Source organism: Hemitrygon akajei, chromosome 9, assembly GCF_048418815.1.
Source record: "Hemitrygon akajei chromosome 9, sHemAka1.3, whole genome shotgun sequence".
NCBI lineage: Eukaryota > Metazoa > Chordata > Chondrichthyes > Myliobatiformes > Dasyatidae > Hemitrygon > Hemitrygon akajei.
In genome coordinates, this window is record NC_133132.1 from 167,750,221 (window position 1) to 167,771,547 (window position 21,327).

A 21,327-nucleotide genomic window follows, 5' to 3' on the forward strand; every position below is an offset into this window, starting at 1 on the left:
TAAGAGGAATTTCAATTAAATTTAAAAACTCAGCTTGAGTTTCAATAAAACAATAGAACTAGAATTTTCCCAACCCACAAAATAGCTTTTATTTAAATTATAACTGATCTAGTATGAATCCATTCTGATTAAACATTGGGACCCTATATACCTTGTTCATTTAATATTTTTTCATTGCTATCATCTGACGTCATTCAACAGTTCTGGATTTAACAGTCCCTACCTAGCTTTAAGCTACTTGGTTATCTTAGTTTCAATTCTGAAATAACAATGTCATTTTTCTTTGTGTGCAACTTCCAAATGTCCAACTTCTTCAGGCTTCATGGAACTGTTTACTTGCAGCCATCCCTACAGCTTGACAACAAATTGGAAATTGTATCTTACAAATGTGAATCTACACTTAGTTAGGATTACTCTATACATTGAGTCCACACTATCTCTAAAAGGTTCTCATCCATGATATTGATAAGAACATAAGAAAAAGGAGCAGGAGCAGGCCATCTGGCCCATGGAGCCTGCTCCGCCATTCAATAAGATCTTGGTTGATCTGATCATGGACTCATCTCCACCTTCCTGCCTTTTCCCCATCACCCTTAATTCCCCTACTATGCAAAAATCTATCCAACCTAGTCTTAAATATATTTACTGAGGTCGCCCCCTCTGCTTCATTCCAGATTCACCCCCCTCTGGGAAAAGCAGTTCTTCCTCAGCACTATCCTAAATCTACTCCCCCAAATCTGTACCCTAGCTCTAGTCTCACCCACCAGTGGAAACAACTTTACTGCATCTATCTTATCTAATCCTTTCATAGTTTTATATGTTTCTATAAGATCTCCTCTCATTCTTCTGAATTTCAGCTAGTACAGTCCCAGGCGATTATCTCTCCTCATAGTCTTACACCTTCATCTCTGGAATCAACTTGGTGAACCTCCTCTGCACTGCCTCCAAAGCCAGTATATCCTTCAAGTAAGGAGACCACAGCTGTATGCAGTACTTCAGGTGCGGCCTCACCAATACCCTGCACAGTTGTAGCATAACCTCCTTGCTCTTAAATTCAATCCTTCTAGTAATGAAGGCCAACATTCCATTTGTCTTCTTGATAGCCTGCTCCACCTGCAAACCAACCTTTTGTGATTCATGCACAAACACTCCCAAGTCCCTCTGCACAGCAGCATGCTGCAGTTTTTTACCATTTAAATAATAATCTGCTTTTTCATTTTTCCTCCCAAAGAGGATAACCTCATATTTACCACCATTGCATTCCATCTGCCAGACCCTCGCCCACTCAACCTATCCATATCTCTGCAGACTCTCCGCATCTCTCTCGAGTGAAAAATGAAAAATCATACTTCACCCGACACCAAGGCAAGCATTATTGCAGAGCAACTTTTTGTCCCATTTTATAATTATTGCTGAAAGCTAACACAAAGCGCCACTGTAGCACAGCAGCAAGTACGACACTATTACAGCTTGGGAGATTGGAGTTCAAATCTGGCACCATCTCTAAGGAGTTTGTTCATTCTTCCTAGGCCAGTTTCCTCTGACAGTCCATAGATGTACTGGTTAGTAGGTTAATTGGTCATTCTAAATTGTCCTGTGATTATGCTAGTTAAGTAAGTGGGTTACTTGGCAGTGTGCCTCGCTGAGCCAGGACCTGTTCCTCACTGTATCGCTAAATAAACAAACATTTAACTCCACACTGAGCTCATGAACAAAGAAGTTACCTTCACGTTTTTCAATATTTCCATTCGGGGCTGTTGGCTCGTCCTTCTGCTCCAAAACACCAGTATTTTCACTCTTTTAACATACGAGATAAAATAGAGGTAAACAAAGCAAATTTCATTTATAAAAATATGCACAGTACTTGAGCATTATCAGGTGTAGAATTTATGATTCGATCAGGATATAAGGTGGTCAAAGGTGTACTGCAAGAATAAATTCAAATTCTAATACATTCCCATCGCTGTCTGTAAGGAGCTTGTACATTCTCCGTGATGGCGAGGGTTTCCTCCCACAGTTCAAGACACTCCAGTTGGCAGGTTAATTGGTCATTGTAAATTGTCCTGTGATTAGGCTAGGATTAAATCGGGGGATTGCTGGGTGGTGTGGCTCGAACGTGTGGAAGGGTCTATTCCGCACTGTGTGTCAATAAATAAATAAATAATCACTTCGACAGAACAGAAATGTTGGAAAGCTATGGTAATTAGCATCTGTCCAACTCAAGCATAACTTTTGGCTCATGAACTTGCAGCTGTCAGCTTTAATTTTACTCATTCTTATGTAATTATGACTCGATACAAGTAGAAAAACATCTCCTTTTCCAGCGCCACAGTAGAGCAATGGTTAGCACGATGCTATTACAGCTCGGGGCGCTCCGGAGTTCAATTCCAGCTCCGTTCTATAACGAGTCTCTGCACGTCCTCCCAGTGGAATGTGAGGGATTCCTCTGGGCGCTCCAGTTTTACTTCCACAGTCCAAAGATGCACTGTGTAGATTAACTGGTCTTTGTAAATTGCCCCGTGATCACAGTTAATCGGGTTTGTCAGGGGTTGCTGGTGCAGTGGGGCTAAAAGAGCCAGAAGAACCTACTCCGACCTTCATTGCTAAATAAATACAGAACACTGCCCAGTCAGCAAGCTGCTGTAACTGCACAAGAAAATCCCCCACGTGCCACACATCCCATCCTGAGCCACATGAGAATTGTAGGTAAAGACTTACTAAATACAGTACATGTTTACAAAAGGCAAAATGATACAGAAAATGTAATCCCAAGCTCTGCCTTACTTTTGTTGTCGAATCATTCTGTTGCAGCGATTTTTCCATGGTTACAACTGGACAATTGGATTGTTTCAATTCTATTTTCTGAAGTACCACACTCAACTCTGTAGTAGGCAAAGCTCTGAGTAAACTGGTAGGTAGTTGTGCAGATGTTTCAACTCCTCTTTGCTGATTTGGTTCAGTTTTCATTTTAGCAGTGTTGCCATTAACCTCATCATTCAATTTATTGCTGTAATTGCCCAGAGGAAGACCTTTCTGGTCAGACACTTGGGCGTTGCTTTTACTTTGTTGGATTCTGCAATCAGATGAAATTGCTTTGTTGTCAGAGTCTGGAAGATTCTTTTTGAACAAACGCTGAGTTTTTCTGCCGGTAGAAAAGAAAGCCGCTCCTTTCTGTATTTTAGCTTTTTGTTGTACCTTCAAACCATTTATTTTTGAATTAAAAGTCAGTGTTCTGGTCTTAGATCCATAAAACACACTTTCCTTCAGATGGGTTTGTTCTGAAGTGGCATCAGAATCATCTTTGTTTTTATTCGTCTGAGATTTCTTCGAATCAAATGGAATTTTAGAAATTGGAACCTTAGACGTGTTTTGTTTTATTTTCAAGTGTTTCCTTGCTTGAGATTTTTTACTTTTTATTTCAGAATGTTGAGTTGTAGCGACAGACTTGGAAAGACTATTCTGACTGATCAATTTTCTTTCAAGGGGAATGAGATACAGCCGCTTTTCATTCTTGTAAAAAGTCTTTGGAGATACACCAGAATTATGCGCAGTGTCCTTTCCATTGGAAATCAATTCCCGGGAATCATCTTGTTGTTCATCAATAGACATCTGTACTGAAGCACAGTTTTCAAAATGATTTTCTTTATTATGACAATCATTTTGATAATTTAATAACTTTGATGAGTTTCTTAACTTAGGTGATGATATTTTTAATGAACAATCAACACCATCAAAATTAAGCGTTCTTTTTCTTGTCAGCATTCCTGTTACAGCAGAGGTGATGGGAGTATAATCGTGACTGTATAAATACAGATAAACATAAATTAGCATTTTACTGCAAATCTTTAGATAGATAGATAGATAGATAGATAGATACTTTATTCATCCCCATGGGGAAATTCAACATTTTTTTCCAATGTCCCATACACTTGTTGTAGCAAAAACTCATTACATACAATACAATACTTAACTCAGTAATAATATGATATGCATCTAAATCACTAGCTCAAAAAGCATTAATAATAGCTTTAAAAAGTTCTTAAGTCCTGGCAGTTGAATTGTAAAGCCTAATGGCATTGGGGAGTATTGACCTCTTCATCCTGTCTGAGGAGCATTGCATCGACAGTAACCTGTCGCTGAAACTGCTTCTCTGTCTCTGGATGGTGCTATGTAGAGGATGTTCAGGGTTTTCCATAATTGACCGTAGCCTACTCAGCGCCCTTCGCTCAGCTACCGATGTTAAACTCTCCAGTACTTTGCCCACGACAGAGCCCGCCTTCCTTATCAGCTTATTAAGACGTGAGGCGTCCTTCTTCTTAATGCTTCCTCCCCAACACGCCACCACAAAGAAGAGGGCGCTCTCAACAACTGACCTATAGAACATCTTCAGCATCTCACTGCAGACATTGAATGACGCCAACCTTCTAAGGAAGTACAGTCGACTCTGTGCCTTCCTGCACAAGGCATCTGTGTTGGCAGTCCAGTCTAGCTTCTCGTCCAACTGTACTCCCAGATACTTGTAGGAACGTTAAATTCAAGCAGTGATTTCACTTTACAATAAAACAATTTAGACCATAAGATATAGGTGTAGAATTAGGCCATTTTGGCCCATCAAGTCTGCTCCACCATCATGGCTAATCTATTTCCCCCCTCAGCCTCAGTTTCCTGCCTTCTCCCCGTATCCATTCATACCCTGACTAATCAAGAACCTACCTCTGCCTTAAATATACCCAATGACTTGAACTCTACAGCCACCAGTGGCAACAAATTCTACAGATTCACCATTCTTTGGCTAAAGAAATTCCTACTCATCTCTGTTCTAGATGGACATCCCTCCATTTTGAGGCTGTGTCCTCTTGTCCAAGACTCCCCCACCATAGGGTACATCCTCTCCTGCATCTGCATCATTTACTTCCAGCAACAACTTAATCTATATAACAGCTGACCTGTAAGCAGTAATAGCTGAACTGTGCTGTACTGTTTTAGGACCCATGAATAGTAGAGTCATAGAAAAGCACGGCATAGAAACAGGCCCTTCTAGTCCATCTTGAACTATTTAAATCGTGCAAAATAAACTGTATTTGGATATCTCATCAGGAGAAACAACCAAATTGACTTAAAATGTTAAATGAATTTACACTTCTACATGTACATCTCTACATCACTGTGACGTAGCACTAATATACAATCTCCATTTTTTTGGCAAAAGTCTTACAGCCATCCAACTCATCTAACCTAGACACTAATTTGAATAAATCTTTCCAAGTCAAATTTTAAAAAAATAGCTGAATATAAGGACCTAAAAAGCATCACATAAACAATCCAAGGTTTTCTCACCAATATCAACTTGTCATTACAAAAAGGATAACTAGAGTGTAATACAGCACTTCCCAGAAATCAGTCAAGTTTATTATCATATGCTATGCACAAGTACAGGCGTATATAGGAGCGATGAAAAACTTGCTTGCAGCTGTATCTGCACAAGCTGCAGCTGCACAATTCATCACCAGCACATTTGCTGTCACCACTGGTAGCTTTTAAAGGAGGCTTTACTTCAAAAAGGCAACATTTATCATCAAAGATTGTCACTAACCAGGCCAGCTACCATCAAGCAGGACACACAGAAGCTAAAGACTTAAACCCACAAACCCTCCAGGGACCAGAACAGTTATTTCCCTTCAACCAGTCAGTGCAACCTTGATACTGCAGTTTAGCCACACCACATTGCACCAAAACTATCTTTTTTTGGTTTTAATTTTGTTCTTGTAAAAAAATTGTGTTTAATTATTTTAATGAATCCTGCTTATATGATGCTGTGTCTGTGCAGTTTTTCATTGCACCTGTGCATACATGTACTCGTGCATTGAAATGACCTTATTTACTTATATCCTTCATATACATGAGGAGTAAACATCTTTAGGTTACATTTCTATCTAAATGTGCAATTTATAGTAATTTATAATAAATAGTATGTACAACAGGACTGGCAATATAGAATATTGCCAGAATATTCTATAGAACAGAAATACAGTTGTACCAGCATGAATTCATCAGTCTGATGGCCTAGTGGAAGCTGTCCCAGAGCCCGTTGGTCCTGGCACGTGACGATAAACTCAACCATGACTTTGATGGATGTTGTCTTGCGACAGAGCCTCCTGTAAATACGTGGGGTGTGTCTCTAATGTATTTGGTGGAATCCACTACTACTTGCAGTTTCTTGCATTCAAATTGCATACCAGACTATGATCCAACCAGTCAGGATAATTTCAACAGTACAGCTGTGGAAGTTTATCAGTGTTCCCTTAACCTTCTCAGAAAGCAAAGATGCTGACATACCTTCTTTGAATAGAATAGATAAAACTGCCCTTTTCTAATAAATTTGAGCTCATCTTTCAATCTTTTCTCATCAATTGGGTAGCAGAGTCATTGGAAATAATCCACACAAAATTAATAACAACAGATCAAACACAATTTTATATTAGATTAGAATAAAGATGCTGAAAGATTTTACTTTTTTGGGAATGAGCAAGATCAATAAAGACGCAGCAAATTCCATTTAGCCTATAACAGAAATACAGTACTGTGCAAATGTCCTTGAGACTTTAACACTTTTGCATAGCATTGTAGTAATTTTATGCATTGCCCTGTACTGCTGCAAAAAAAGTGATGACATATGTGAATGATAATAAAGCTTGTTACAAACAATATAGCTCCCATACATTCAATTTCATGCACTTCAAATTTTAACTTCACTGAAGAATTTCTTGTTGTGATGTGTTGCTTTTAAAGGGGGCTTGTGGCGACCCACTTTCTACGCAAGTGAACTGGCTCACAAAAAGGCGCACCCATCGGCAGAGAGGCCAGACCCAAGATGGACCAGCAAGGGGAGAAAGCCCGCACGCGGGAAGAGACTTTTGTAATGCACCTCTGACTCATTTGCGCCCAGAGAGGGCGGGAACGGAACTGCATAAAAGCCAGTGCCGTGAAATTCAAATGAACTAGTCTGGAGTGCAACTTACAGACTGCGTGCCGTTATTTCTAGCTCTGTGTGTAGCACATCGCTACATTGGTGACCCCAACGGTCCAAACAGGATTTGGACCAAAGATGATTGACTCTATCTGTTCACGCAGTTTCGCTAAAACTGCCAACTTTCTGGAGGCTGCGACCATGCGTGTGGTTTGACCAAGCAGAAGCCCAGTTCCAGATTTGGCAGATATCTTCTGATTCCACACGTTACTATTGCGTGGTGAGCTCCCTCGACCAGGAGACAGCCGCCCAGGTTGAGGATTTCATACAGTCACCCCTGGAAGAAGGCAAATATGCAGCATTCAAAGCACTGCTCATTGGGACCTTTGGCCTCTCACGGCGTGAGTGAGGTGCCCGCTTGCTGCACCTGGACGATTTGGGAGACAGGCCGCCGTCAGCATTAATGAACGAGATGCTGGCCCTGGCTGATGGACACAAGCCCTGCCTGATGTTTGAGCAGGCGTTCCTAGAGCAACTGCCCGAGGACATACATCTGCTACTGGCCGATGCAGATTACAGTGACCCCAGGAAGGTGGTGGCCCGGGCAGATGTGCTGTGGAAAGCCAAGAGGGAGAGTGGGGCGTCCATCGGACAGATTACCAAGCCATGCGCCCAACAGCAGGCCAGACCAGACCTGGCAACGAAGCACACACACTCCTGGGGGCGGACTTCTTGCGAGCTCACAGCCTGCTGGTCAACTTGCAAGGGAAAAGACTGGTCCATGCCAAGAGTTTCCAGACGCTCTCCCTGGGTGAAGCCAAGTTGTCAGCCCCGCACCTGAACTCCATCACTCTGTCTGACAACGAATTCACCAGAATCCTGGTGGACTTTCCATCGGTTCTGGCACTGCAGTTCATGGCAGCCATGCCCAGACACGGAGTACAGCACCACATTCTGGCCCAGGGACCACCCCTCCACGCCTGCGCACAAAGGCTCCCCCCGGACAAGCTCCACCTGGCGAAGGAGGAATTCAGGATCATACAGCGGTCCAACAGCCCATGGGCCTCCTCCCTGCACATGGTGCCCAAAGCAGCCGGGGGCTGGAGACCATGCGGCGACTACCGCAGACTGAACGAGGCTACAACTCCAGACCGCTACCCCGTGCCGCACATACAGGACTTTGCAGCAAACCTGCACGGGGCAAGAATCTTTTCCAAAGTAGACCTTGTCCGGGAATACCATCAAATCCCAGTACACCCTGAAGACATCCCCAAAACAGCACTCATCACCCCATTCAGCCTGTTTGAATTCCTCCGAATGCTGTTTGGCCTGAAGAATGCCGCACAGACGTTCCAGCAGCTAATGGATGCGGTGGGACACGACCTGGACTTTGCATTTTGATGTCTATTTGGACAACATCCTCATAGCCAGCAGTAGTCGTCAGGAGCATCTGTCCCACCTCTGCCAGCTCTACACCCGCCTGAGTGATTTCGGCCTCACGATCAACCTGGCCAAATGACAGTTCGGACTCGGCACCATCGACTTCCTGGGCCACAGGATTACCAAAGACGGGGCAACACCTCTGCCTGCCAAGTAGACGCGATCCGCCACTTTCCTGGCCCAACACGGTCAAAGGCCTACAGGAGTTCGTTGGTATGGTGAACTTCTACCACCGCTTCCTCCCCTCAGCAGCCCGTATCATGCGCCCTTTGTTCACCCTGATGTCGGGTAAAGGCAAGTTAATTATTTGGGATGAAGAGGCTGCGGCCGCTTTCGTTAAAGCCAAGGAAGCCTTGGCAGACGCCGCGCTGCTGGTGCACCCCAGAACAGACGTTCTGATCGCCCTCACGGTGGACGCATCCAACACAGCTGCTGGTGGGGTGCTGGAGCAACTCATCGAGGGGCGCTGGTAACGCCTGGCATTCTTCAGCAAGCACCTAAGGCCACCCGAACTCAAGTACAGTGCCTTCGACCAGGAGCTGTTGGCACTATATTTGGCAATCCAGCATTTCAGGTACTTCTTAGAAGCCAGGCCGTTCACCACATTCACGAAGGTGTCTGATCCCTGGTCGGCCTGCCAGCAGCGACAACTGTCCTACATCTCCGAGTACATGACGGACATCCAGCATGTCTCGGGAAAGGACCACATCGTGGCAGATGCACTCTCCAGACCAGCTGTCCAGGCCCTGTCCCAGGGGGTGGACTATGCAACATTGGCGGAGGTGCAACAGGCAGACGACGAGATGCCCAGCTACAGGACCGCAGTCTCGGGTTTGCAGCTGCAAGACTTCCTCGTAGGCCCAGGTGAGAGGACCCTCCTGTGCAACATTGGCTACTGGCCAACCTCGCCCCATCGTCCCAGCAGCCTGGTGACGGCGAGTTTTCAACTCTATACAGCTTGGCGCACCCATCTAACCATCCGGATGGTCTCCAGCAAGTTCGTGTAGCACGGACTTCGCAAACAGGTCAGCGAATGGGCCAAAATGTGCACGCAGTGCCAAACAGCCAAGGTGCAGCGGCACACCAAAGCCCCACCACAGCAGTTCGAACTCGCACACCGGAGGTTCGACCACATTCATGTGGATATTGTGGGGCCCCTGCCAGTGTTGTGAGGAGCTCCTAACTATGGTAGACCGGTTCACGAGATGGCCAGAGGCAGTCCCGTTCACCGACACCACCACTGATTCCTGTGCCCGACGGCTGATTGTAACCTGGGTAGCACGCTTCGGGATACTGGCCCACATTACCTCCGACAGAGGCGCCCAGTTCACCTCCAGCCTGTGGTCGGCTGTGTTCAGCCTGTTGGGAACACAGCTACACCACAAACTGCCTACCACCCACAGTCGAACGGACTAGTGGAACGCTTCCACCGTCACTTGAAGTCGGCTCTCATGGCCCGGCTGAAAGGGCCTAACTGGGTGGACGAGCTTCCCTGGGTCCTGCTTGGAATCCGCACAGCGCCCAAAGAGGATCTGCACGCCTCGTCGGCTGAGTTGGTGTACGGCGCACCCCTGGTCGTCCCAGGAGAGTTCATACCAGCTCCAAGTGGGCAAGAGGAAGAACCCGCAGCAGTCCTGGACAGACTACACGAAAGGCTCGGCAACCTGGCCCCCATACCGACTTCACAGCATGGACAGATCCCAACCTGCGTACCCAAAGACCTGCAGAACTGTAAGTTTGTATTTGTACGAAGGGGTGCACACCGGGCACCGCTACAGCGGCCGTACGAGGGGCCATTCAAGGTGATCAGGAACAACGGGTCCATGTACGTTCTGGACGTTGGGGGGAAAGAGGAGGTTTTCACGGTGGACCAACTCAAACCGGCCCACGTGGACTTGGCACAGCTGGTCAAGGTTCAGGCACCACGGCGTAGAGGCAGACCTCCCAAACAGAGACTGATCCAGACTGTGGACATTGCAGGGTGTATCGTTGGTTCTGGGGGTGGGGGATAATGTGGCAACCCACTTTCTACGCAGGTGAACCGGCTCACAAAATGGCGCGTGTGTCGGCAGAGAGATCAGCCCCAAAATGGCGCTGGGCCTTCTTCTTCACCAGCAAGGGGAGAAAGCCCGTGCGCGGGAAGAGACTTTTGTAATGCACCTCTGACGTCATTTCCGCCCGGAGAGGGCGGGAACTGAACTGCGTAAAAGCCGGTGCCGCAAAGTTTGAATAAACTAGTCTAGAGTGCAACTTACAGACTGCGTGTCGTTATTTCTAGCTCTGTGTGTAGCACATCACTACAGGCTCATAATCACAAATTCTATGATTATTCAGCTTTCTCTTCATTAGGCAATCAGGTAAAGATGTGACCACATTAGCCTGAACTGCTTCACTGCAGTGATAGAAAAAAAAGCCAAGGAAGCACTGGGAAAATGACAGCGATATATCAGTGGCCACTTTATTAGGTACACCTACTCGTTAATGCAAATATCTAATCAGCCAATCAAGTGACTGCATATTAATTTGCAATCAAATTAATGCATACAGACATTGTCAAGAGGTTCAGTTGTCTCTGAAATTACTTTGATTGTTGGTGCCAGATGGGACCGTTTGAGTATCTCAAAAACTGCTGATCTCTTGGGATTTTCATGCACAGTCTCTCGAGTTTACAGAGAGTGATGGAAAAAACAACAGAATATCCAATGAGCAACAGTTCTGTAGACAAAAATGCCTTATTAACGAGAGAGGTCAGAGGAGAATGGACAGACTGGTTCAAGCTGACAGGATGGTGACAGTAACTCATAACCATGCCTTACAACCGTGGTGTGCAGAAGAGCTTCTGTGAATGTTCAATGAAACTTGAAGTCGGTCTATAGTAACGGAAGACCACAAACATACAGAAAGACATTCAGAGAGCACTTTATTAGGTACCTCCTGAAACCAAGAGTGGCCCCTGAATGTATACAAGGACAACTTCAGAACTGTAAACTATTTCTACATGGAGTAAAAACAAAAGCAGTCTTTGTTTTTTATTGAAATGTATAAAAGCAGACTTTGAAAAATAGAGTACGCCAAATTTTTCCAGATGTGGAATAAAGGTAATAATGTTTGATGGTTACTAATAAATTAAACAAAGCAACTGATCAGAGGGTATTGATGACATTGTATCCAGAAAACAACATGAGGAGAGTCCAATATCAGGTTAAATAACAGAAAAATGATAGAAGTACATTCATGGATATTATTAGATAATTTTGATAAAATAAAAGGATAAGAGGTGAGGCTTGAATAGCTCTCACCTCTTGAAATGCTAATTTCTTTCTTTGCAGAATATTCAATGTAAAATTAAACTTAAAAAACACAGCTTACCCATCATCTGTAAAAGAACTAGATTTCTTCTTTTTTGGTGTGAGTTCAGACATTTTTCTCTTGAAACTGAAAAAAAAATTAAAACCAAAGATTGCAATACTGCTTATTTACATAATGAGAAGCAGTGAAGATAACTTTATTATGTATACTAACCCATCCAGTGCCACTGCGTACCATCTATATTGTAATGTTAACAAGTCTTTGTTGGCCACTTTTATTTCCAGTTAAATATACCTGTTAGAGAAAAATATATAAAAAGTCAATAATTTGCATAATCACTTGACAAGGTACAAAAATTGCCAAACCAGAGAGTAATTACAACAGGTGTGAAAAAAATTACAAAGGGCATTAAAAAAAAAATCAATATATAAATCGGTCACAGTTCCAGGGGGTAAAAGTGGCCAATGCAACTCCCTTGAAAGCAACTAAAGATGACATAGAGAAAGATTGGGGGGGGTGGGTGGGGGGAAGGGAGCGAACTGGTTGAATCATGGGGGGCGGGGGGGGGTGCCTTTCTTGGCTCCAAAATGTCAGTTGCTTACTTTTTCCCCATGGATGTTGCCTGACATGCTAAGTACCTCCAGCATCTTGAGTATGTTGCTTTGGATTTCCAGCACCCGCAGATTTTCTCGTGTTTGTGGTTGAATAATTGATTTTCGTTAGTATTTGCAATAGGGTACATGTTGGGAAAATTAATACTAAATACTATTAATAGCAGTAATACTATTACTACTACTACTCGTATTAATATTAATACTATGGGTCTCAGATTGTAAAATTATGGTAATAAAGGAACTAATGCTGACGGAATGACAAATCTCAAGGACTGGATGGATTCAGTCACAGGATTTTATGGGAGGTATCTGGGAAAATGCATCATGTTCTACCTGTAACTTTGAAAGATCTCAATTCACTTAAAACATAGAACAGTACAGCACAATACAGGTACATGTGTCGACCATCTTGTGCAGACCTTTTAATAAACTTCAAGATCAAACTCACCCTTCCCTTTAATAGAGTCCTCCACTTTTCTTTCACCCATGTCTATTTGTCTCTCAAGTGTCCCTAATGTATCTGCCTCTACCACCACGCCCGGCAACACATTTCACACACACCACTCCGTAAAAAACCTACCTCAGACATCCCTTCTATCACCTTGAACATCATCCATTTCCACCCTGAGAGAAAGTCTCTGGTTGTCCACTCTCTCTATGCCTCATCTTATACACCCCTGTAGTTACCTCTTATCCAAAGTGAAATGTCATAGCTTGCTCAACCTATGTTCTTAAGATATGCTTTCCCTCCATGCAGCATAGTAAATCTCCTCTGTACCCTGTAAAGCTTCCACATCATACCTATAATGAGGTGACCAGAACTGAACACAATACTCTAAATGTGACCTAACGAGTTTTACAGACTTGTAATATTACCTCTGGCTCTTAAACTCTATCTCCCAACTAATGAAGGCCAAACATCACACACCTTAACCACCCTATTAACTTGCGCGGCAACTTTGAGGGTCTGTGGACATGGACGCCAAGATCCCCCTTTCCTCCACACTGCAGAGAATCCTTCCATTAAGCCTGTATTCTGCCTTCGAGTTTGACCTTCAAAAGTGAACCACTTCATACTTTTCCCAATTGAACTCCATCTGCCACTTCATAGTCCAGTTCTGCATCCTATCGATGACCCATTGAAACCTACAACAGCCTTCTACACTATCCATTACTCCTCCAACCTTGTGTCTTTGCTAACTTACTAGCCCACCCTTCCACTTCATTCATAAAAATCACAAACAGCTGAGGTCCCAGTACAGATCCCTGTTGAAAGCCACTGGCTACTGACCTCCAACTGGAATACACTACCTCAAGTAGTGTATTCACCAGAAACACCATTGTTTCAGCTGATCATACAAAGGAACTTGGCTCTATAAACAGTAAGCCAAGTCTGGCAAATCCTTAAATTTGCAAGATGAACAATTAAATGACAGTGATGGTAAAAACGTTTAGAAGGGTCAAATTACAGTTTTGTCAAAAGGACAAAAGCTCTCAGGTGAAGATCTGGGCAAAGAATAATTCTTTTTAGAAATTATGAATGCAGATTTTGAAAGTCATGGGGGAAGGGGAGTCGAAGGACAAGGAAATCACTAACAGAAAACTTCCAAATGGTATCAAATCAAACACTAGAAAACCTGCAGATGCTGGAAATCCAAACACACACAAAATGCTGGAGGAACTGAGTAAGGTAGGCATTCAGGTCCACAGATAATGTCCAATCTTCTGAGTTCCTCTAGCATTTTGAGCGTGTTGCAAATTGTATCAGAAGTTGGACTTTATAGACAAGCTCAGAAATAGACTCAGAAAATGCTGCAATTATCAGCCAGCCACGCAACATCAGTCGAATGAAAAAAACAAGTTTTAACTCGCAGCTTTTGGGGAAGGGGTGAGATGGATGGGAGTAGGGAAAAATAGGAACCTCTTTGATGCTGGGGTTACCTTCCTTGCAGAGCTATCCTGTTAATAAACTGGGATGTTTATGCAAAAGTGGTAGGAAATCAACAGGAGGCCAGGATAAGTTTTGTATTCAGCGCAGAGGGTAACAGAAGAGATCAAAGCTCATTTCATGACAAGGTTACCCACAAATTTAATAAACGTGTTGTGTATTTAATATTTGAGATATATATTTGATTAAGCATTGTTTGTTTAAATAAATAATTATGGGTTATAATACAAAACCATGGGAATTGCATACATCATCACGCTACCACCTGATACGCACGCCTCACTTAAAGTGGGTTCAGATTTTGGACTCCCGCGTCTTCCTTGTAATTGATTTAATGTTTTGAAGTTACAAAACATAATGATGCTAATGAACAAGAAAGCTGAAATTAACAAAAGAAATATTCAAAACAACTCAGTGCAGGCAGCATATGTTGAAACAGAAATGAAATCAAGCATTCAGGTCTGGAACCATCTGCATCCTAACGATGCTGTTTAGTCTGACTATTTTACATTGAATTCTAGATTTTCATCGACAGTACGCTAAATGATTGAGCAATGGATCGTCATCATCGTTAGGTCGCATCTGGAATTTCCAGTTGGCGGACGATTTCCCTCCACACCGCTCTGTCCCGACACTTGTCCACAACATCCCTAGTCTTGTCCAGCTTGGTCCAATCCTTGATGTTATCCATTGAAGGCATTGTTCTTTGCCTTCCTCTTCCTTTCTTTCCCTCCACCTTTCCATATAGCAAGTCCGACAAGATGTTATCTCTCCGCTTAACGTGTTCATAATAAGCAACCTTTAACTTCATAATCTTCTCCAGCAATGACCGTGGTCTATCAACTTCTTACAAAATCCTCTCATCTGAAACTTTCTCCACCCAGCTGATCTTCAACATTCGTCGATAGCACCACATTTCAACAGGATTAATTCGTTTCACGTCATCTTTTTCAGGGTCCAGGTTTCTGATCCATACCTCAGCACTGACCATACGTAACACTCGAGGAAGCGGATTCTACTTTGGATGTCTACCTTCTGATTGCATAGTAGATCTTTTAGCTTCGTGACCTGGGTCTTAACCATACCTATTCTCCTGATCTCAGCTTCACATCTTCCGTCATCTGTCAGACAACTGCCAAGATATTCAAACTTTCGCACCTGTTCAATGTCTTGTCCATTCACTTGTAATGATACCATTATGAATGAGTCTTTAATGTTTTGTTTTGCTTACCACCATCGATTTTGTTTTCTTAGGGTTGATTTTAAGTCCGTAGTCAAGGCTTTTCTCATTCACTTTATTCAGCATAATTTGCAGTTTGCATTTGCTGTCAGCTAACAACGCGGTGGCATTCGCATACCTGATGTTATCCACCTTCCAGCCTCTAACTAGTGATCTCTTTAAACTCACCCGGCAGAAGGCAAAGGTAAACCACTGCGGTAACCTGCCAAGTACATGATTTCCCAATATGTCAGTCTCAATAAAGGATCAAAACAACGACGTTAATGGAGCCACAAATAACAGTAGTGGAGTCACATCCTGCAACGGTAGGAATGAGGCTACCAGGGTCATCATCAAGCGAAAACCTCATGTCAGGATAGAACCATAGAACACCGCAGCACAAAAAACAGGCCATCCAGCCCTTCTAGTCTGTGCCGAAACTTTATTCCGCTAGTCCCTTTGACCTGCACCCAGTCCATAACCCTCCAGACCTCTCCCATCCATGTATCTATCCAATTTATTCTTAAAACTTAAGTGAGCCCGCATTTACATCAGATGGCAGCTCGTTTCACACTCCCACCACTCTCTGAGTGAAGAAGTTCCCCCTAAACCTTTCCCCTTTCACCCTAAAGCCATGTCCTCTCGGACTTATCTCTCCTAATCTAAGTGGAAAGAGCCTACTCGCATTTACTCTGTCTATACCCCTTATAATTTTGTAAACCTTTATCAAATACCCCCTCATTCTTCTAAGCTCCAAGGAATAAAGTCCTAACCTCTTCAATCTTTCCCTGTAACTCAACTCCTGAAGACCCGGCAACATCCTAGTAAATCTTCTCTGCACCTTTTTAATCTTACTGATACCCTTCCTATAGTTAGGTGACCAGAACTAGATAGATAGATAGATAGATACTTTATTCATCCCCATGGGGAAATTCAACTGCACACAATACTCTAAATTTGGCCTCACCAATGTCTTATACAACCTCACCATAACATCCCAACTCCTATACTCAATACAGTCGGCCCTCCTTATCCGTGGATTCAACAAGCCGCGGATCGGGAAAACCTGGAAGTTCTCTCTTCAGCACTCGTTGCTTGAGCACGTACAGACTATTTTTTTTGTCATTATTCCCTAAACAATACAGTATAACAACTATTTACATAGAATTTACATTGTATTAGGTATTATAAATAATCTAGAAATGACTTAAAAGTACAGGCAGTCCCCAGGTTATGAATGAGTTCCGTTCCTGAGTCCGTCTTGAAGTCGGAACAGGTACATCCGGTATTATTTAGCGTCAGTTAGTCAAACGTTTTTCTTAGTATATAGTGCATATTTTACCTTTCTATGCATATAAAACACTTAAGAAACATACATATTTCAATAATTTAACCACTGCGTTGCTTAGTAATAATTGTAGCTTTCATCGGGGCAGGGCCTTTCACATGCTCTATTAAAATTGTTCCGATCGTTGACCTACTGTAGCCTAACGCTTTTCCAATGACCGATGGCGTTTCACCTCTTTCTGATGGCTTTATTACTTCAACCTTATTTTCAATCACAATCGTGATTACTTTCGTGAACAGAAACACTGCGGATTCAGAGCTGCGCCAGGTCCTAATGTCCACCACACGGAAGCATGTTAAATAAAGTCCAGGGTTCCACTGGGTCCTAAAGACCACCCCACTGAAACATGTTAAATAAGGGACTTGAGCATCTGCGAATTTTGGTATCCGCGGGAGGTCCTGGAACCAATCCCTCGCCGATAAGGAGGGACGACTATACTTTGATTTATGAATGCCAGGATGCCAAAAGCCTTCTTTACAACCCTGTCTACCTGTGACACCACTTTCAGGGAATTATGTATCTGAACTCCCAGATCCCTTTGTTCCTCTGCACTCCTCAGTGCCCTACCATTTACTCTGTATGTCCTACATTGATTTGTCCTTCCAAAATGCAACACCTCACACTTGTCTACATTAAATTCCATCTGCCATTTTCGGGCCCATTTTTCCAGTTGGTCCAGATCCCTCTGCAAGCTTTGAAAGCCTTCCTCGCTGTCCACAATACCTCCAATCTTAGTGTCATCAGCAAACTTGCTGATCCAATTTATCACATTATCATCTAGATCATTGATATAGACAACAAACAATGGTCCCAGCACAGATCCCTGAGGCACACAGCCAGTCACAGGCCTACATAGCTACTGTACGTGGAATATTAGATCTCGTCTAATACGAGGTACACTACAAAATGTGGTTATGGAAATGAAAAGACTGAAGATAAACATACTGGGACTACGTGAAACGAGATGGACAGAGAGGGGATGGCTCAAAAGGGGTAATGGATACCAACTGATTTATTCAGGAGGAAGTGAACATAAGCACGGAGTTGGAATCTTGGTAGACTAGGAAACAGCGAGAACTATCAAAGGCAGTGTATCCATTAACGAAAGAGTGATGATGATTAAAATCTTGGCTAAACCATTTGACACTAACGTCACACAGGTCTATATGCCAACCACGGACTATGACGATGACGTATCAGTATTACAGTTGAACAAAGGGAACTATGGAGCTATGAGGGAGGAGCTGGCCAAAGTTCAATGGAACAATACCCTAGCAGGGAAGACAGTGGAACAACAATGGCAGGTATTTCTGGGAATAATGCAGAAGGTGCAGGATCGGTTCATTCCAAAGAGGAAGAAAGATCCTAAGGGGAGTAAAGGGCGGCCGTGGCTGATGAGGGAAGTAAAGGGCAGTATAAAAATAAAAGAGAAGAAGTATAACATAGCAAAGATGAGCGGGAAACCAGAGGACTGGGAAGCTTTTAAAGAGCAACAGAAGATAACAAAAAAGGCAATACGCCAAGAAAAAAATTAGGTACGAAGGTAAACTAGCCAAGAATATAAAGGAAGATAGTAAAAGCTTCTTTAGGTATGTGAATAGCAAAAAAATAGTTAAGACCAAAATTGGACAATGGAAAACAGAAACAGGTGAATTTATTATGGGGAACAAGGAAATGGCAGATGAGTTGAACAAGTACTTTGGATCTGTCTTCCCTAGGGAACACACAATCTCCCAGATGTAATAGTGGCCAAAGGAACTAGGGTAAAGGATGAACTGAAGGAAATTTATATTAGGCAAGAAACGGTGTTGGATAGACTGTTGAGTCTGAAGGCTGATAAGTCCCCGGGACCTGATGGTCTGAATCCCAGGGTACTTAAAGAGGTGGCTCTAGAAATCATGGACACATTGGTAATCATTTTCCAATGGTCTATAGATTCAGGAACAGTTCCTTCTGATTGGAGGATGGCTAATGTTGTCCCACTTTTCAAGAAAGGAAGGAGAGAGAAAACAGGGAATTATAGACCGGTTAGCCTGACGTCAGTGGTGGGAAAGATGCTGGAGTCAATTATAAAAGATGAAATTACGACACAGTTGGATAGCAGTAGAAGGATCAGTCCGAGTCAGCATGGATTTATGAAGGGAAAATCATGCTTGACTAATCTTCTGGAGTTTTTTGAGGATGTAACTATGAAAATGGACAAGGGAGAGCCAGTGGATATAGTGTACCTGGACTTCCAGAAAGCTTTTGATAAAGTCCCACATAGGAGATTAGTGGGCAAAATTAGGGCACATGGTATTGGGGGCAGAGTACTGACATGGATTGAAAATTGGCTGGCTGACAGGAAACAAAGAGTAACGATTAACGGGTCCCTTTCGGAATGGCAGGCTGTGACCAGTGGGGTACCGCAAGGTTCAGTGCTGGGACCACAGCTGTTTACGATATACATTAATGATTTAGATGAAGGGATTAAAAGTAACATTAGCAAATTTGCTGATGACACAAAGTTGGGTGGCAGTGTGAAATGTCAGGAAGATGTTATGAGAATGCAGGGTGACTTGGACAGGTTGGGTGAGTGGGCAAATGTATGGCAGATGCAGTTTAATGTGGATAAATATGAGGTTATCCACTTTGGTGGCAAGAACAGGAAGACAGATTACTATCTAAATGGAGTCAAGTTAGGAAAAGGGGAAGCACGAGATCTAGGTGTTCTTGTACATCAGTCAATGAAAGCAAGCATGCAGGTACAGCAGGCAGTGAAGAAAGCTAATGGCATGCTGGCCTTTATAACAAGAGGAATTGAGTATAGGAGTAAAGAGGTCCTTCTGCAGCTGTACAGGGCCCTGGTGAGACCCCACCTGGAGTATTGTGTGCAGTTTTGGTCTCCAAATTTGAGGAAGGACATTCTTGCTATTGAGGGAGTGCAGCGTAGGTTCACAAGGTTAATTCCCGGAATGGCGGGACTGTCATATGTTGAAAGATTGGAGCAACTGGGCTTGTATACACTGGAACTTAGGATGAGAGGGGATCTGATTGAGGCATATAAGATTATTAAGGGATTGGACACGCTGGAGGCAGGAAGCATGTTCCCGCTGATGGGCGAGTCCAGAACTAGAGGCTACAGTTTAAGAATAAGGGGTAGGCCATTTAGAACTGAGATGCGGAAATACTTTTTCACCCAGAGAGTGGTAGACATGTGGAATGCTCTGCCCTAGAAAGCAGTGGAGGCCAAGTCTCTGGATGCATTCAAGAGAGAGTTAGATAGAGCTCTTATAGATAGCGGGGTCAAGGGATATGGGGAGAGGGCAGGAACGGGGTACTGATTGTGTATGATCAGCCATGATCACAGTGAATGGCAGTGCTGGCTAGAAAGGCCGAATGGCCTACTCCTGCACCTATTGTTTATTGTCTATAAAATGCTGGTGGAATGCAGCAGGCCAGGCAGCATCTATAGGAAGAAGTACAGTCGACGTTTCGGGCCAAAACCCTTCAGCAGGACATGATGGATCTAATAGATGGGAATTGTCCGGCACGGGAATCGTGAAGAGGGGGGTTCCCGGTCACCACCTCCCTCTGTCCGGGCATCTCCCATCTAATAACCTCATCCACAGAGCTTCTCTCTCCCCGGGCTCCCGCTGCCTCCGGCACCCTCCTCTCTCTCCCCGGGCTCCTGGAGTCCCCCGGCACCCTCCACTCTCTCCCCGGGCTTCCAGAGTCCCCCGGCGCCCTCCACTCTCTCCCCGGGCTCCCGGAGCCCCTCAGCGCCCTCCACTCTCTCCCCGGGCTCCCGGAGTCCCCCGGCACCCTCCACTCTCTCCCCGGGCTCTCGGAGTCCCCCGGCACCCTCCTCTCTCTCCCCGGGCCCCCGGAGCCTCTCACCCACCCTCGGCTCCTGCTGCCCCTGGGGTCTTTTCGCCCCCGGCCTCGACACACCGGGCCCCCGCTTACGCACTCACCGCTTCAAACTGCGCCCCAGCCCGGCTCCGAATTCGCGCGTTCGAGTTGCGCGCCTTCTGCATCGATCTGCCTCCGGGCCTCGCTAATTGGACGCGCCAGGCGGCTCTCCCTCACCAATTGGTCTACTGACGAGTCAGTCAGAAGCCCGGGTCTCTCTCCCCCACCCCAGTTTGCTGCCGAGTTTTTCTGACAAAATCTGATGTTGGAAGGAAAATTGAGGAATCCGCGTAATGGGAATGAATCAAATGAGAAAAGAAGTGTCATTTTTAGGAGCAAAATTACCTCTTGATTGTTTTAATTTCCCCCTTCCTTTCTAGTCCTTATGAAGGGCCTCTGCCCGAAATGTCGACTGTTTATTCCCCTCAGTAAATACCGCCTGACCTGCTGAGTTCCTCCAGCACTTGGTGGATGTGTTTCTCGGGATTTCCAGCATCTGTAGAATCACTTGTGTTCATTCTTTGCCATCCGATTTCTGAATGGACATTACCCATACCTTTTTATTTCTATGTTTGTACTGCTTATTTA

The 21,327-nt window shown here is 44.1% G+C and overlaps 1 protein-coding gene across 3 annotated transcripts in view; it reads right to left on the reverse strand.

The window, feature by feature from the left end:
- Positions 1-20,872, reverse strand: part of esco2 (establishment of sister chromatid cohesion N-acetyltransferase 2) — a 40,619-nt gene extending 19,747 nt beyond the window's left edge. For 2 of the 3 annotated variants that reach the window (XM_073057459.1, XM_073057456.1), the window contains exons 1-5: positions 20,802-20,872; positions 11,930-12,010; positions 11,777-11,842; positions 2,785-3,799; positions 1,725-1,797 (exon numbers count right to left, since the gene is read on the reverse strand). In XM_073057459.1, coding sequence (XP_072913560.1) covers positions 1,725-1,797; positions 2,785-3,799; positions 11,777-11,829 — 1,141 coding nt within the window. In that variant the 5' untranslated portion in view covers positions 11,830-11,842; positions 11,930-12,010; positions 20,802-20,872. The remainder of the gene's footprint in view (positions 1-1,724; positions 1,798-2,784; positions 3,800-11,776; positions 11,843-11,929; positions 12,011-20,801) is intronic. The other variant, XM_073057457.1, reaches the window with a different exon arrangement.
- Between the last annotated feature and the right edge of the window lie 455 nt (positions 20,873-21,327).